We start from the raw sequence: 18,580 nt of genomic DNA, 5'->3' as shown, positions 1-18,580 counted from the left end.
CTGCCAATATAGTACAGTATCAACAGCATTCCATGGCAGCACCTGCCAGTATAGTACAGTATCAACAGTATCCATGGCAGCACCTGCCAATATAGTACAGTACCAACAGCAATCCATGGCAGCACCTGCCAGTATAGTACAGGATCAACAGCATTCCATGGCAACACCTGCCAATATAGTACAGTATCAACAGCATTCCATGGCAGCCCCTGCCAGTATGGTACAGTATCAACAGCATTCCATGGCAGCACCTGCCAGTATAGTACTATATCAACAGCATTCCATGGCAACACCTAGTGCTGTTAATAGTACAGTATTAACATCTTTCCAACATGGCACCTGACAGTATAGTACAGTATCAACAGCATTCCAACGTGACTCACAGTAGCATCAGCTGGATTACTGGATACCTACACAATGCCAAAACCAACACCACACTTCCCACATTACAGGCTGTTACTAGGGGGTGATTTATTTAATTTAACTAGGTAAGTCAGTTAAGACCAAATTCTTATTTACAATTACGGCCTAGGAACAGTGGGTTAACTGCCTTGTTCGGGGGCAGCCATTTTCACCATGTCAGCTCGGGGATTCGATCTAGCAACCTTTCGGTTACTGGCCCAACACTCTAACCACTAGGCTACCTGCCGCCCCAAATATTTGATATTTGACTGGCAGGTGCTGCCAGGGAATACTGTTGATACTGTACTATACTGGCAGGTGCTGCCATGGAATGCTGTTGGTACTGTACTATACTGGCAGGTGCTGCCAAGGAATACTGTTGGTACAGTACTATACTGGCAGGTGCTGCCATGGAATGCTGTTGATACTGTACTATACTGGCAGGTGATATTTGTCTCTGAGATACAGAATCCGTCTTGTTCTCCAGGTGGGATATATGTAGGGTGTGTGATAAAGGCAGTGTTTCCACTAGGAATTTCCTACTAGGAGGGGAGCTGCACATTGCTGCTAGTGTTAGCTAGCTGTTCCCATAGACGTCCAGTCATTGAGCCAAAATGAATATAGGAGAAACACTGGCAGGGATATGAGGGATAATATACAGGGATATGAGGAATAATATACAGGGATATGAGGGATTATATACAGGGATATGAGGAATAATATACAGGGATATGAGGAATATTATACAGGGATATGAGGGATAATATACAGGGATATGAGGGATTATATACAGGGATATGAGGGATAATATACAGGGATATGAGGTATTATATACAGGGATATGAGGGATAATATACAGGGATATGAGGAATAATATACAGGGATATGAGGAATAATATAGAGGGATATGAGGAATAATATAGAGGGATATGAGGCATAATATACAGGGATATGAGGGATTATATACAGGGATATGAGGGATAATATACAGGGATATGAGGGATAATATACAGGGATATGAGGGATAATATACAGGGATATGAGGGATAATTTACAGGGATATGAGGCATAATTTACAGAGATATGAGGGATTATATACAGGGATATGAGGGATTATATACAGGGATATGAGGGATAATATACAGGGATATGAGGGATTATATACAGGGATATGAGGGATAATATAGCCTAGTCTTGCCTAGAGCAGTATATTCTTAAATCATTTTGTAATGTCAAAAGTCATGGTGTGGTCCATGAACTAAACATCCTATGCTGAACATTTGGAGGGCATCATCTTCATCGGGTGGTATAAACCAACTAGAGGTCGACCGATTCATCGGAATGGCCAATTAATTAGGGCCGATTTCAAGTTTTCATAACAATTGGAAATCAGTATTTTTGGGCACCGATTTTTTTTTACACCTTTATTTAACTAGGCAAGTTAGTTAAGAACACATTCTTATTTTCAATGACGGCCTAGGAACGGTAGGTTAACTGCCTTGTTCAGGGGCAGAACGGCAGATTTTTATCTTGTCAGCTTGGGGATTCAATCTTGCAACCTTACGGTTAACTAGTACAGCGCTCTAACCACCTGATTACATTGCACTCCACGAGGAGCCTGCCTGTTCCGCGAATGCAGTAAGAAGCCAAGGTAAGTTGCTTGCTAGCATTAAACTTATCTTATAAAAAACAATCAATCAATCATAATCACTAGCTAACTACACATGGTTGATGATATTACTAGTTTATCTAGCGTGTCCTGCATTGCATATAATCGTTGCGGTGCGCATTTGCGAAAAAGGACTGTCGTTGCTCCAACGTGTACCTAACCATAAACATCAATGTCTTTCTTAAAATCAATACACAAGTATATATTTTTAAACCTGCATATTTAGCTATAAGAAATCCAGGTTAGCAGGCAATATTAACCAGGTGAAATTGTGTCACTTCTCTTGCATTCATTGCACGCAGAGTCAGGGTATATGCAACAGTTTGGGCCGCCTGGCTCGTTGCGAACTAATTTGCCAGAATTTTACGCAATTATGACATAACATTGAAGGTTGTGCAATGTAACAGGAATATTTAGACTTATGGATGCCACCCATTAGAGAAAATACGGAATGGTTCCGTATTTCACTGGAAGAATAAACGTTTTATTTTCGAAATGATAGTTTCCGGATTTGACCATATTAATGACCTACGGCTTGTATTTCTGTGTGTTATTATGTTATAATTAAGTCTATGATTTGATAGAGTAGTCTGACTGAGCGATGGCTGGCACCAGCATTCATTCAAACAGCACTTTCGTGCATTTGCCAGCAGCTCTTCGCAATGCTTCAAGCATTGCGCTGTTTATGACTTCAAGCCTATCAACTCCCGAGATTAGGCTAGTGTAACCGATGTGAAATGGCTAGCTAGTTAGAGTATGGAATTCACAACTAAATGTTTGCCGGCTAGATATCTTATAACTTAAGTGAATTTTCTAAAATATGCTAAATTCTCTGCAGTTGTGCATTTGGTTTGCTAACTTAGTAGCCGTGCCATCTAATATTAGTTTTGTCTGTGCCGCAAACAGTGAGTAGCATTTTGAGTTCCTTGAATAACTTTATGAGCTGGAATGTCTGTCCTGCAAATAGTTTATATCAGAGACTGTATGAAATGTGTGCACGCATTCGTTAGCATTTAGCTAGAATTCGCTATGGGATTTTACATGTACCTGTTATTATTGCTAACATTCGGAGTGAAAATAGCACCCCTTGGGTTCAGTGCTGGTATTAACGAATATCCAGGGATGGCACAAGGTCAGAATGAAGGTATGACAATCTGGATACCGCCCAAGCCTAGTGCTGAAGCACAATTTTACTATGGTGTAGGTTATATGAAAGCAATTGGGAGCAGCATATGCAGTGCTTATTCAGCAACATTTCTGAGTAACAAAGTAATGAAGCGTATGAATGGCTACAGTCAGCTAATAATTGAAGCAGCCTGAAATGGCTGTGTTGGGCCACCATTGTTCCTGTTCCCAAGAAAGCTAAGGTAACTGAGCTAAACGACTACCGCCCCGTAGCACTCACATCCGTCATCATGAAGTGCTTTGAGAGACTAGTCAAGGACCATATCACCTCCACCCTACCTGACACCCTTGACCCACTCCAATTTGCTTACCGCCCAAATAGGTCCACAGACGATGCAATCTCAACCACACTGCACACTGCCCTAACCCATCTGGACAAGAGGAATACCTATGTGAGAATGCTGTTCATCGACTACAGCTCGGCATTCAACACCATAGTACCCTCCAAGCTCGTCATCAAGCTCGAGACCCTGGGTCTCGACCCCGCCCTGTGCAACTGGGTACTGGACTTCCTGACGGGCCGCCCCCAGGTGGTGAGGGTAGGCAACAACATCTCCTCCCCGCTGATCCTCAACACTGGGGCCCCACAAGGGTGCGTTCTGAGCCCCCTCCTGTACTCCCTGTTCACCCACGACTGCGTGGCCATGCACGCCTCCAACTCAATCATCAAGTTTGCGGACGACACAACAGTGGTAGGCTTGATTACCAACAACGACGAGACGGCCTACAGGGAGGAGGTGAGGGCCCTCGGAGTGTGGTGTCAGGAAAATAACCTCACACTCAACGTCAACAAAACTAAGGAGATGATTGTGGACTTCAGGAAACAGCAGAGGGAACACCCCCCATCCACATCGATGGAACAGTAGTGGAGAGGGTAGCAAGTTTTAAGTTCCTCGGCATACACATCACAGACAAACTGAATTGGTCCACTCACACAGACAGCATCGTGAGGAAGGCGCAGCAGCGCCTCTTCAACCTCAGGAGGCTGAAGAAATTCGGCTTGTCACCAAAAGCACTCACAAACTTCTACAGATGCACAATCGAGAGCATCCTGGCGGGCTGTATCACCGCCTGGTATGGCAACTGCACCGCCCTCAACCGTAAGGCTCTCCAGAGGGTAGTGAGGTCTGCACAACGCATCACCGGGGGCAAACTACCTGCCCTCCAGGACACCTACACCACCCGATGCTACAGGAAGGCCATAAAGATCATCAAGGACATCAACCACCCGAGCCACTGCCTGTTCACCCCGCTGTCATCCAGAAGGCGAGGTCAGTACAGGTGCATCAAAGCTGGGACCGAGAGACTGAAAAACAGCTTCTATCTCAAGGCCATCAGACTGTTAAACAGCCACCACTAACATTGAGTGGCTACTGCCAACACACTGTCAATGACACTGACTCTACTCCAGCCACTTTAATCATGGGAATTGATGGGAAATGATGTAAATATATCACTAGCCACTTTAAACAATGCTACCTTATATAATGTTACTTACCCTACATTGTTCATCTCATATGCATACGTTGATACTGTACTCTATATCATCGACTGCATCCTTATGTAATACATGTATCACTAGCCACTTTAACTATGCCACTTGGTTTACATACTTATCTCATATGTATATACTGTACTCGATATCATCTACTGTATCTTGCCTATGCTGCTCTGTACCATCACTCATTCATATATCCTTATGTACATATTCTTTATCCCCTTACACTGTGTATAAGACAGTAGTTTTTTTTTTTTTTTTTTTTTTTTTGGAATTGTTAGTTAGATTACTTGCTCGTTATTACTGCATTGTCGGAACTAGAAGCACAAGCATTTCGCTACACTCGCATTAACATCTGCTAACCATGTGTATGTGACAAATAAAATTTGATTTGATTTGATTTTGATTTGATTTGTGTGGAGAGTTCTTATGGAAGAAACTTGACATGACTCATCTGCTGCTCATGCTGTAGCCACTGACTATGCATTTGTTAGAACTATTATGAAGCCGACTAACTTGAGACTTGATAGCTAAACAATTGCTAAACTAATATTCTGCAGCATCACACCAATTAAGAGACCCAAATACATGTTAAATAAATGAACTGACATGTAAGGTTTTTCTCTCAATGCTGTATTCCAATAAAATTCTCTTGCTTATCTTTCAGCCTAAGTAGACTGTTTCAAGTTCTTCAAAACTGCTAAGACTAAACAAACTGACCAAGACTCCCAAGCAAAGAGGCCTCCGCCTACTCTGATCATTGTTGCTGTACTACAATCATTTTGTAGACTACATGTTTCAAGGGTTCAGAGATATTTAGGTCACCTTTGACCCACATTACTCTCAATACTGGCTAATACAACTTCAGCAGTCGGATATTGGCTTACTAAGTATAGGCTCTGACAGTAGCTCATAAATTGAATCTAGCGTACATCAAAACAAGATGTTTTATCTGCATCTGAGGCATCAAATATCCTGCCCAAACATATTGTGTGACTGAACATACAACTAACTACAACTTCCATTCAATGCGCCAGGCTTTGGGAATAATAGAGAAATTCCCTTGTAAGTGTTTACAATGCCAACATTTATCCATATCTACAGCTGGATGTTTACTGAGGAAGTTGAGCCTTGTGTCAAGGCAGAGCAGCAGTGTGCAAGAGTAGAGCAGTAGAATGCACATCCACAGGAATTTGAAGTGAAAGGCACAGACATTCAGAGTACGTTATTTGTAGGTGCATTGTAGATTTGCAAAAAAAACTCCCGCGCACTGCTCTTGCAAAGTATAACTTATGATACTTTGGTTTCGGCCTTTCGACAGTTTTTCGACAGGAGGTAAGAGCTATATGACGACAGGCTCATTGTAATGGCTGGAAGGGAATAATTAAAACAGAGCAAAACGTGGTTTCCATATGTTTGATATACCATTCCAGCCATTACAATGAGCACACCCTTCTATAGCTGCTCCCACCAGCCTCCTCTGGTTGAAAGGCTGAAATGTCTGCACAATGCTAGCAAAAAGGTATCCTTTGTTAGTGCAGTGTGCAGGAATTAGGGCTGTGAATTGCCAGGGACCTCATGATACTATATTAAAATGATACGACTGTGGCAATACAATAAGTATTGTGATTCTCACAATTCTATATGTATTGCGATTCGATACTGGGATTTTATTGCGATTCAACGTTCCAAACATATTGCTCACTATATGTAGGCTGTCCCATGCAACAACAAAAATAATAGCTGAAACAAAAACGCTGATATTGTCAAAACGATAAGATACATAATCAAAAAGAATATTCCAATATGTAACTAGGGCTGACACAATTTCCATATAACTGACAATTATGGATGAAGATTTTATTTTTGCGAACAGCTGACTGAAGACTGGATGGCTGGTTGAGTTGAAACTAGCAAACGAGTCTTCGATGCACTAACATTTATTGCATAAACACATTCATTTTCCATTCTAAACTCAAATCTGCTGCCTCTCTGAACTGGATCTGTCTGAGCAAACTGTGTGTCTGTGTAAATTATGAATATGTCTATGGTGTATGCAGGCACCTGAACTGAGCCATAAGGGAAACTGGGCATCTATAACCCCATTATCAGTAAGGGGGTGGCAATGTTTGCCCCATCACTAGAAGGAATCTCCTGACAACAGACTACATTTTAGTGGTTAGAGCTTTGGGCCAGAAACCAAAAGGTTGCTCAATCGAATCCCCGAGATGACAAGGTAAAAATGTGTCATTCTGCCCCTGAGCAAGGCAGTTAACCCACTGTTCTCCGGGCGCTGAAGACGTGAATGTCGATTATGGCAGCCCCCCGCACCTCTGTGATTCAGGGGGGTTGGGTTAAATGTGGAAGACACGTTTCAGTTGAATGCATTCAGTTGTACAACTGACTAGGTGTCCCCCTTTCCCTTTTCTTGAACACCAGTGGTGTAGTGACATTCTTTTTTTAGGTACGGGATCTCCTCAAAAAAAAGTATAATTTCTCAAAGTTTATACCGACAGTCTGTTGAATATAATTATATATATATTATATATAACATGCATTAAATTCATCCTCCAATTGCAACGTCTGCCTATGGCAATACATATTGTCTCAAGAAAATGTACTTTTCTATACGCCCAAACATCAAGTTAGGCATACATTATTTCAAAATAGGCCATTATCACTGTCAATCAAAAATGACCATTTACAATCATTTGATCTCAGGCGGTTTCATGGGAACATGTAGATGTTCTTGAATTACTGCTTCGTGAGCGAATTACAGCTGATGGTGTTTGTTTTAATCAAAGCATATATCCTGCCCAGTGGCGGACTCTGCTGAGTTTTGGCCGAATGAGAAAAGAAATGCGACTACTCAGCTTCAGCTCCTAAAATCTCACTAGAAATTAACGTTAGGCCTACTATGCTATTAGTATGTTATGTATGTATGTAAAATACTCAAATTCAAATTCATCATCATGTGATCTTGAGGGACATTGATTCAGCTTCAGAAATAATTTTTCAGAAATATTTTACCAGCTCGGTGTATTCTCAATTTGAAAAAAGTGTGGGAAAGCCGCTCCCTCGCACTTCAGCAGCACTACATCCCCAATGAACATCAAGCCATGCCAGCCTGACTATTTCAAAACTACAAACAACATAGTGTATTCAGAAGTTTTTCCACATTTTGTTACATTACAGCCTTATTTAAAAATGGCCGTTTCCCCTTATCAATCTACACACAATTCCCGGGATGCTGGCCTTATGGCTTTTTCTTTGCAACTGCCTAGAAGGCCAGCATCCCGGGATGTCGCTTCTTCACTGTTGACGTTGAGACTGGTGTTTTGCGGGTACTTTTTAATGATGCTGCCAGTTGAGGACTTGAGGCGTCTGTTTCTCAAACTAGACACTCTAATGTACTTGTCCTCTTGCTCAGATGTGCACCGGGGCCTCCCACTCCTCTTTCTATTCTGGTTAGAGCCAATTTGCGCTGTTCTGTGAATGGAGTGGTACACAGCGTTGTACGAGATCTTCAGTTTCTTGGAAATTTCTCGCATGGAATAGCCTTCATTTCTCAGAACAAGAATAGACTGATGAGTTTCAGAAGAAAGTTCTTTGTTTCTGGCCATTTTAAGCCTGTAATCGAACCCACAAATGCTGATGCTCCAGATACTCAACTAGTCTAAAGAAGGCCAGTTGTATTGCTTCTTTAACAAAGAACAACAGTTTTCAGCTGTGCTAACATAATTGCAAAAGAGTTCTAATGATAAATTAGCCTTTTAAAATGATAAACTTGGATTAGCTAACACAACGTGCCATTGGTACACAGGAGTGATGGTTGCTGATAATGGGCCTCTGTACGCCTATGTAGATATTCCATTTTAAAACATCTGCCTTTTCCAGCTACAATAGTCCTTTACAACATTAACAATGTCTACACTATATTTCTGATCAATTTGATGTTATTTTAATGGACAAAAAAAATGGCCTTTCTTTCAAAAACAAGGACATTTCTAAGTGACCCCAAACTTTTGAACGGTAGTGTACGTATTCAGACTCTTTAATCAGTACTTTGTTGAAGCACCTTTGGAAACGATTACAGCCTCAAGTATTCTTGGGTATGCCACTACAATGTGGCACACCTGTATTTGGGGAGTTTCTCCCATTCTTCCCTGCAGATCCTCTCAAGATTTGTCAGGTTGGATGGGGAGCCTCGGCGCAGCTATTATCAGGTCTCTACAGAGATGTTCGATTGGGTTTAAGTCCGAGCTCTGACTGGGCCTCAAGGACATTCAGAGATTTGTCCCAAAGCCACTCCTCCTCTTGGCTGTGTCTTGTTGGAAGGCAAACCTTCACCCCAGTCTGAGGTCCTGGGCGCTCTAGAGCAGGTTTTCATCAAGAATCTATGTACATTGCTCTGTTCATCTTTCCCTTGATCCTGACTAGTCTCCCAGTCCATGCCGCTGAAAAACCTCCCCACAGAATGATTCTGCCACCACTACGCTTCACCGTAGGGATGGGGCTAGGTTTCCTACAGACGTGACGCTTGGCATTCAGGCCAAAGAGTTGAATCTTGGTTTCATCAGACCAGAGAATCTTGTTTCTCATGGTCTGAGAGTCTTTAGGTGCCTTTTAGTAAACTCCAAGTGGGCTGTCATGTGCCTTTAACTGAGGAGTGGCTTCCGCCTGGCCACTCTTCCATAAAGAACTGATTGGCGGAGTGCTGCAGAGATGTTTGTCCTTCTGGAAGATTCTCCCATCGCCACCGAGGAACTCTGGAGCTCTGTCAGAATGACCATCGGGTTCTTGGTCACCTCCCTTCTCCCCCGATTTCTCAGTTTGGCCGGGCGGCCAGCTCTAGGAAGAATCTTGGTGGTTCCAAACTCCTTCCATTTAAGAATTACGGAGACCACTATGTTCTTGGGGACCTTCAATGCTGCAGACATTTTTTGGAACCCTTCAACCAGATCTGTGCCTCGACACAATCGTGTCTCGGAGCTCTATGCACAATTCCTTCGACCTGATGGCTTGGTTTTTGCTCTGACATGCACTGTCAACTGTGGGACCTTATATAGACAGGTGTGTGCCTTTCCAAATCATCTCCAATCAATTGAATTTACAACAGATGTTTCTACAACTTGATTTGAGTCCATCTCAAGGAAGATCAATGGAAACAGGATGCACCTGAGCTCAATTTCGAGTCTAATAGCAAAGGGTCTGAATACCTATGTAAATAAGGTATTAGAAAAAGATATATATTATACATTTACAAACATTTCTAAAAAACTGTTTTCGCTTTGCCATTACAGGGTATTGTGTGTAGATTGATGAGGAACATGTTTTATTTAATCCATTTCAGAATTAGGCTGTAACGTAGCAAAATGTGGAAAAGTCAAGTGGTCTGAATACTTTCCGAAGGCACTGTACCATTACTCATGGAGAACTAACAACATGTTTCATCTGTCAGTGATAAAACATCCCCTTCATCTGCAGTATTGTTCTGATGCCAACGGTGACCACCACCACTGGGCAATGCATGGCTTCAAACAGCTACTTTGCATTAGTCACAGGATTTTAAATAAGATACCATTCTTAGTCCACCTTGGTCTAACAGACTCTAAAGAAGGGGGAAACAGTAGCTGGGCAGTTTAACTCAGACACCCGCATAACATTATTTAGCCTACACTACGGACAGAACACTGATGGACAACTTTTCAAGTTCAAACAACTTAAAAAGAGCCCGAAACAGCTCGGTCTATTCAACTCTGTTCTACCTCAGTCAGAACTGAACCACGTATGAAAGCCAGAGAAAAGAGAAAGTGTTGCTGGGGTAGAGAGCAGGGACTCAAGGAGCCAAGAGCGCCCCAGCCATCCCAAGCTCTCTCTATGAGGGAGACATTTGTGTCTCCTTGGTTTGGCTTCTTCCATGTTCCTTGTTTGAAACAGCCCATCTCCTACCTAAGCTGGTTAGGGGTTCCCTTATCTCTGTTACTCTCTCCACCCCATCCTCCTGCTTCACTTTCAGTGCTTTGGGGGAGCTGCGAGAGCTGCTGAGGGAAGGGGAAACAGGAGTTATTCACAGGCAACACAGGCACAGCAACACCAAGATCACACTAATTCGTACAGATTCAAAAAACAAAACAAAAATAAACATTGATTGACCATCCTCAAAAGTGGTTAGCAATGCACTTCATTGTGATACAGCTTATTTTGTTATCCGTTGTTAAAAGGTAAAGGAGCTGTTCATAGAGACTGAGAGAAATCTGCGAGAGGTATAGCAAAAGACATTGGAAAGATGGAGAAGGCAACGAGGGATAAGATTATTTTAGCGATAAGATGTCTTTGTAAGATTGGTCTATGACTTGAAAGTCAAGGATTCTTTCTGTTTAAGTGTAACTACCCAGGAAATGATTGATTAGGATGCATACAGATGACTACTATGAAAGAGTTTGGTTCAAGGTTTCAGCCAGCAGTGAATTACTAGCACTGTGATAGTATGGGAGCTCTTAGGAAGAGGACATCCTTCTTAGATTGTAGCCAATACAAAAAAGAAAGCATATTTTGTGTTGGGACTACATTTCCAAAGTTGATGCTATGTTCATCTCCCTTTTCTCCTCTGTCTCCTGAATGTTCATTGCCTGTGTTTGTTTTTGGTAGAAGTTTGAGTAATGCTCTGCAATAGATGATGCCCCCCAGAGTGAAAAGCTACTCCTACTGTCTAACATGCCATGCAAAACCCAGGAGAGCCTGTCAACTGGTTGTCTCTCTATTCATAGAGCAACACACATCCTGTGGTGTCTGCGCTCACATCACAGACACTAACTAACTTCACAGATGAGTTATCAAAGTATGGCTGGGCAGGAGCTGGCAACACAATCTACCATCAAAGGTTATGAGGGTATATGAAATGTCCAATCAAAGAGAAGCAGCTTATCAGCATCAATCTGCATGTCAAGCTAAAATCTGCTTACACTAGTGTTTCCACCCATTTCTAGTAATCAGCATTAGGCACCGTCTGTCATACCAGTATGGAAAGAAAACAAGAGGATTTGAACAGATGCCATAGAAGGTGAGATCTCATGAGAAATAAGGTTGTGATTTAGGCCTATTGAAGCAGTCATAAGTTCACCCGTCCTGGTGTTTTATTCATGCTCTTGCTAACTCAGACAGCAGAAGTAAATTACTATCTAGCATAAGAAAATACAATCGCTTCTATTTGAGAACAATGTTTGAGCCGTGGCGAACACGAGTTGGAGTTTAAGTACTGCCAACAACACCTGACAGTAGCACACTATTATAATTAGGTTTACAGATAGTGCTCTCAGTTGGAGAAAAATGCATGGAGTCACAGGAAAAGTGTAACAACATCTCCATTACCAACCAAACATTTAGCTTATCTATGTAGCTACTGGTAAGTAGCTACCACCTCAAACGGAATGATCAACATTGTGGCACATTCTTCAGTGGCACCTTCAACTGTATTTCATCAGGCCTAATTATAAGCATGTTATACCAGCGTTAGTGACAGCACAGTTTATGACGCATTTTGAAATTAGTGTTATCAAATACAAATGACACAGAATTGGCCAGTCTGACAAAAAGGCCCTACATTTATTTTTTTAAATGAATGGCTGAAAGTGTTATATACATATCTTTTGGTTAGAGTGAATAGGACGACTGGTAAACTCCCAAACACACCGGCTGACATTTGTATTACTTCCAAAGATTGGTTTTTATCAGTTTATGCAAATTAACCAAAGAGTGCATTGCATGAACATGTCAGAATGACTAGGAGCTTAGTTAGTTCGGGTAAGACAAGGATTGATTGAAACCCAATCATTGTATGGCTGGGAAAGAGGCTCCCTGTCCGCGATCACCCCAACTCTGTCTCTTTTCATTAATTTCTACATACTTACTTTTATAGCTTTTATTGCAGACTTGGTAATATTGGTCATCTTGGCCTTGGAGATCGGAGGCTTGTACTCATTCAGAGAGTAGAGCTGAAACACAAAAAGCGATGGAAACAAACCTTTTAAACATCTAATATAATATACAGTCATTAAATCAGACAAGAAACAATTATCAGGGCTAAGGCTTCAGATAAATGGCAAATATTTAACTTGAAATGCATTTGAAGAGTTTGTACAGTAGGCTACATAAGCCAGGGAAGGAGTGTAGTCGAGTGTTTTAAGACACTTGGGGCTTCCTTTATTATGAACACAAAGATCAATCAAGAAATAGCCTCCAGTCTACTATTTACTTGTTTTTTTCAGTAGCTGAAAAAGTAGTTTGTGTGTTGATACTATTGGGGATGATGCTGATCTTTAAATTTTCTGTATGTTGTCGATGGTATCTGATTTAATGGTTCATGTTATGTAATTCTACACAGGCACACCATGTCATGTGGCCACATCCCCAGTTGTAAGGCTTGTTGCAACATCAGTCCTAATTTTGCATGTCCGTTATCCAGATCATGAGTATCTAGCTATTGAGTGCTAGCTTACTAGCAACACCAGTTGAATTGTGCACTGTAGGACTAGTTTAGACATGCATTATTGCTATAGAGTTCTCAACCAGATAGCTGTGTGTGAACTAGATGGTAATTGTACATGAAGTACAATTAGTGGGACTTCCTTTACCATTTTAAAATTATTTTTGTCGTAGAATTTTAAAAATGTTAAATGTACTATTTAAAGCAAAAAAGCATTATAGTATTTATGGTTTTGAAAAATGTCATAGTAGTGGTAGTGTTGGTGACTGGGTATATTTGATAAAGTAGGTGGATGAAAAGTTAGGATAGCCTGAACATATTAAAGTTGGTTTGCTGTACCAAGCTTGAACGGTTCGAGGTTACTGTTGGTGGGTTATGTTATGCTAATTTATGCACATTTATATAGGATAGTCTGGAAAACATGTTTAGTTGGGATAGTCTGAACATGTGAAAGTTGGTTTGGTGTCCCTAGCTTGAACAGTTCAAGATTGACTGTTGATGAGTTATTTTATGAATTGCTACCTCTGTATTCCTGTGGTTCTCATTCAAACTCATGTTAATTTATGCACACTTTAAGCTTATAGTTATATTATATACAGCATCAAAAATATTTTGACAAGCAATCTGAGTAGAGCGTTAGTCTGGAGTTAATAGCTTAAGCACTGAAACAGGAGATCTATGATTTTAGATTAGTTTACAATTCTAGTCTATGGCCCTCTTTTTGCCATAGCAAGGGCTGCTTGATGACGCAATATGAGAGAGGTGTTAGTTGACGTTAGCTATGTGCTTTTCGTCACTCTAAACTCTGACAAACAGTTGTAACCCTCTACCCTAAGTTTGTGAGAGTATCCTTTGCAACAGCTCCGCCTGAGTTGCTCAATGATGAGACATAAGATAAGTTGTTTTTTCGGCACTCTAAACTCCTACAAACACCTGGAACTTTTTATTGGTAGAAGATATTTTTGTTCAAAAGCCAGATTTGAATAGCAGTGAAGTAGAGGAGTTTGTCTGACTTGTTAGAGTGGTCAAAACAGCAGTGTTCAAAAATACAGTGCATTCAGAAAGAATTCAGACCCCTTGAATTTTTCCACATTTTGTTACATTACAGCCTTAATATAAAATGTATTAAATTATTTGTTCCCCCTCAATCTACACTGAATACCCTATAATGACAAAGCAAAAATGTATTTATTCAAAATTGTAGCAATTTTTTTTTTTTTTTATACATTGGGCTCCCGAGTGGCGCAGCGGTCTAGGGCACTGCATCTTAGGGCACTAGTCAGGATCGAGGAGAAGATGAATGGAGCAAAGTACAGAGGTCCTTGATGAAAATCTGCTCCGCAGCGCTCAGGACCTCAGACTGGGGTGAATATTCACCTTCCAACAAGACAACGACCCTAAGCACACAGCCAAGACAAAGCACGAGTGGCTTCAGGACAAGTCTCTGAATGTCCTTGACTGGCCCAGCCATAGCCCGGACGTGAACCCGATCATACATCTCTGGGGAGACCTGAAAATAGCTGTGCAGCGACGCTCCCCCATCCAACCTTGAGAGGATATTTTTTTTTATTGTATTTAACCTTTAACTAGGCAAGTCAGTTAAGAACAAATTCTTATTTACAATGATGGCCTAACAAAAGGCAAAATACCTCCTGCAGGGATGGAGGCTGGGAATGAAAAAAAATATCCCCAAATACCAAGCATGTAGCGTCATACACAAGAAGACTCAAGGACTTAATCACTGCCAAAGGTGCTTCAACAAAGTACTGACGAAAGGGTCTGAATACTTATGTAAATGTTTTTTTTTTTTTAAATACATTTGTAAAAATGTATAAAAACCTGTTTTTGTTCTGTCATTGTGGGGTATTGTGTGTAGATGAATGAGGGGGAAACTATTTAATCCATTTTAGAGTAAGGCTGTAATTTGATTTGATTTAATGCAACAAAATGTGGAAAAGGTCTGAATACTTTCAGAATGCACCCGGTTTAGTCCAGTCAGTGTTTTGCTTGGCACTTGGGCCTAACAAATCCTACCACTTAGGCGTACAAGCATAGTTTTGTGATATTTTATTCAGTTCCAACCATGGCAGTTATTGGTCCAACTGGGATTCTTGGGAGATCCATACCCTATTGGATATGACATTTAAAATGGTTAGGGTTACGGTGGAGGTTAGGGATGTCCCATGGATCCCGGAAGGCACTAACTACACGTATTTGCTTTGTCATCACGGAGCATTGTGTGTAGATTGATAAATAAAAACATTTCAGAATAAGGCTGTTAGGTAACAAAATGTGGAAAAGCTCGTGGGGTCTGAATACTTTCCTAATGCACTGTAGTTAGAGAAAATGTTGATGCTTTTTTTTTGTCTAAATCGTTTGCGAAGTGATCAAAGCTGAGGAGTCAAAAGTTGCATTGTTTACAGTGAGTGTTGGAAGTGATTATGTAACAATGGGGAGCTTTAACATGTTGAAAAAAGTCATATTAAAGTTAATATGGACAATATCAAAAAGTTGTATGCAAGCACACTATTCCAGACCAGTCTTCACATTTTAAAGTTTGAATTTTGTTTCCAGTTTAAATGGTGTAAAACGAGTCGCGTGCAGAAGAATAAGAATGAGGAAAATGTAAAGTTGGGACTTGAGAAACCAAAAGTCCCATCTAATTACTGCATTCCAGTCAGACGAATTGTGACTCGACCACTTGGCTGCACCAATTGTGTGCGTAAACTGGCAAGGCGCTGGCGCACGCGCGATGTCCAGGCAAAATACGTTTGGATTAAAATATATATTTGCTAACTTTCTACATATAGTGTAGGTACCTAGTCGTACAAAGTCAATTATTGGTTTACTGCCTAACTGCACACGGCCACCACGCTAAAACATAACATTAGCTACCTGGCTAACGTTAGCCATTTTACCCGGCCTTGCTAGGCACAGCTTGGCTAACATTGTTAGTTAGCTCGCCAGCAAACCTTCACAGTTGAATGTGACAGCTAAGAAATTAACTAGTTAACTAAATAAGATTGGGCGGTGTACACGGGTTGTAGCTAGTTATTTTTACGCTTTTTGAGTTAGCTTCGCTGAGTGAGTTTAGCTATTACGTCAGCTAACTAACATTCGCTAAACATTCTTAGCGCACTCTGCCAGATTACAATGTGGCTAACAGTACAGTAGTTGGTACAGTACCTAGCTACAGTTAGCATAGTTATTTCTGACCAAATGACAAGATAGCTTCGCTTACACGTACAAATACTAAATGGGTGGTAAATATTCATAGGCGAAGCAAACCGTGTCTGCTGAAAGGATGAGGCCTTGTATCTAGTTGCCCTTCTCCCCATTTTCTACTTGAAAATCATACAATTCGCTAAAAGTCACTTCCATTGAAATGGGGGAGAAATCATACAAACCTCGTCGTTGAATGCTTTGACTGCCTCCATGGTGTTGTATTTTGGGTTCGCTGTAAAATGTTTATATTGTTCTCAACAACCGGCTTGATGCATACATGCTCTGGCTTGGTGAGATGGAGGAAATTGCCAATATGGCGCACAACCACAACGAAATCCAATACGAACAGTACACAGAAACCAGCGAACCCTAGTGTCACACATTGGCATTGCAGGTCCAGTAGACAAATTAAAGTAATTGGCGACGACTCGTGGCCAAAAAAATACTATAACACCTCGATAGTTTATTCAAAAAAGCATACTCTGTCAGAGGAATAAAATACAAAGACACAAATATATTTATAACGCAGAGCATTTAAACGCTTTAATACTCTTACAGGCAATTAATGACAATTTACCAATGAAAATATAGAATTGTACACACCTTACACTTATGTACAATTATTTTATTTAAAATATTTACCACAGCTAAATCATCTCAATTACAATTCGTGATGAATTGTTGCTGGCACAAAATGTTATGATTGCATAACAACATCTCCATGGATCTGAATGTAACATCTATCACATACATTTTCATTCAACATTGCTGTATCTAAGCAAACCCACAAAAGTATCATGATCCTAATGTAAACAAGTCTAAGTCACAGTACTAGTGCATGTCTGTGGCACTGTTAGAAAATAAAACCTTGTCCTATGGGCTACTGAGCATGTTGCAAAATAAACACTTGTGAACCATCTCTCAGAAAATGTATTTCCATGTACCCAATGTTCCATCGCTCACTACTTAAAATACCACAAAAACAAGCAAACACAAATACTGTACACATTAAAACAAAATTGAAAAAAACCCAGAAAATTGTTAGATCTCTAAACATAAAAAGATAAATTACAACATTAACAATATAAAACCATATAATTTAATCCAATCAACCAAATGTTTGCATCAACTCCATTTAAGAACTTTAAAAATATATATACACTATTCTTATCATGAGTCCACTTAGTGGCAAGACAACATGAGCTGCTTCCTATTGTATATAGTTTGATAAAAACGCAGCCTAAGTACAACTATTAGTGCTACTGGGTTATGGGTTGTCAATGGCAGTGAGTCTTATAAAACGCTCTGAGTAAAAGTTGCCCTTAGGCACAGGTCCACAATCAGCTCATCCATCCCAAATCCTATTCATAAGCATTAGTGGGAGAAACTCAAAACTGACATTAGATCAGTGTTTAGGGGCAACTTCATCCTACTCCCTTATAAACTGGTCTCCACAAAGGAGACAGCGATGGCATTGGCTGCTGCTGCGGAGGGCTCTACCTGTGCTGCCACCTGGTGTACATGCTTGAGACAGATCTCCTGGAGCAAAGGTGTGTTGGCGTCTTTCCATTCCCTGAATCTGGGCGAGGTGAGGTCAGGGTCTGACAGCACCTGCTCGATGGTCAACAGGTCTGCCTCCTTGGCCTGAGTCAAAGGGGAAGAGAGAAAGAGAGAGTGAGAGAGAGAGAGAGAGAGAGAGAGAGAGAGAGAGAGAGAGAGAGTAACTATGCTCAAGAGTCTCAATACTTGCAATACTATTCAAAATGATGCATAAATAGCACATACAATTTCTGCAGAAAACAAGGACAACAATTTGATACTGCCACCTATGTGGTGATAAACATAAAAACAAAAGCATACAATAATTCTAGTCAAGTTGGCGGATATACCTTTAGCGTGCTGTTGAGGGTCCTGATGAGGTGCAGTTTCTCGTTAACGTCCTGGTTTTTGCATCGCTTTATAAAGGAGGCTCTGAAGTCCCTCTTGGTGGATGGTTTGCGGTCTCCTATGGGAGAGAGGCTGGCCTGCTTGAGGTGGATGTACAATCTCTCCATCTCATCAGACGAGGCTTCGTGGTTCACTGCAAGAATAAAATGGACCTTAACAACTTTACATT

General features: G+C 40.9%; 2 protein-coding genes across 6 annotated transcripts in view; both read right to left on the bottom strand.

Moving 5' to 3' along the window:
• Positions 1–16,796, bottom strand: part of LOC112261963 (SR-related and CTD-associated factor 8) — a 41,653-nt gene extending 24,857 nt beyond the window's left edge. The window contains exons 1-2 of one of the 3 annotated variants that reach the window (XM_024437620.2): positions 16,647–16,796; positions 12,665–12,748 (exon numbers count right to left, since the gene is read on the bottom strand). In XM_024437620.2, coding sequence (XP_024293388.1) covers positions 12,665–12,748; positions 16,647–16,676 — 114 coding nt within the window. In that variant the 5' untranslated portion in view covers positions 16,677–16,796. Of the gene's footprint in view, positions 1–10,706; positions 10,799–12,664; positions 12,749–16,646 lie in introns of those variants that run through there. The other 2 variants (XM_042330086.1, XM_042330087.1) reach the window with 2 other exon arrangements.
• A 181-nt stretch (positions 16,797–16,977) lies between these two features.
• Positions 16,978–18,580, bottom strand: part of LOC112261962 (connector enhancer of kinase suppressor of ras 3) — a 76,877-nt gene continuing 75,274 nt past the window's right edge. For all 3 annotated transcript variants that reach the window (XM_042330079.1, XM_042330078.1, XM_024437618.2), the window contains 2 exons: positions 18,354–18,544; positions 16,978–18,108 (listed from right to left, as the gene is read on the bottom strand). In XM_042330079.1, the coding sequence (XP_042186013.1) occupies positions 17,902–18,108; positions 18,354–18,544 (398 nt within the window). In that variant the 3' untranslated portion in view covers positions 16,978–17,901. The remainder of the gene's footprint in view (positions 18,109–18,353; positions 18,545–18,580) is intronic.

The sequence above is a fragment of the Oncorhynchus tshawytscha genome, linkage group LG11 (genome assembly GCF_018296145.1).
Source record: "Oncorhynchus tshawytscha isolate Ot180627B linkage group LG11, Otsh_v2.0, whole genome shotgun sequence".
Taxonomy (NCBI): domain Eukaryota; kingdom Metazoa; phylum Chordata; class Actinopteri; order Salmoniformes; family Salmonidae; genus Oncorhynchus; species Oncorhynchus tshawytscha.
Note: the sequence above shows the minus strand (reverse complement) of the source record. Positions and strands in the feature narration are given on the sequence as shown.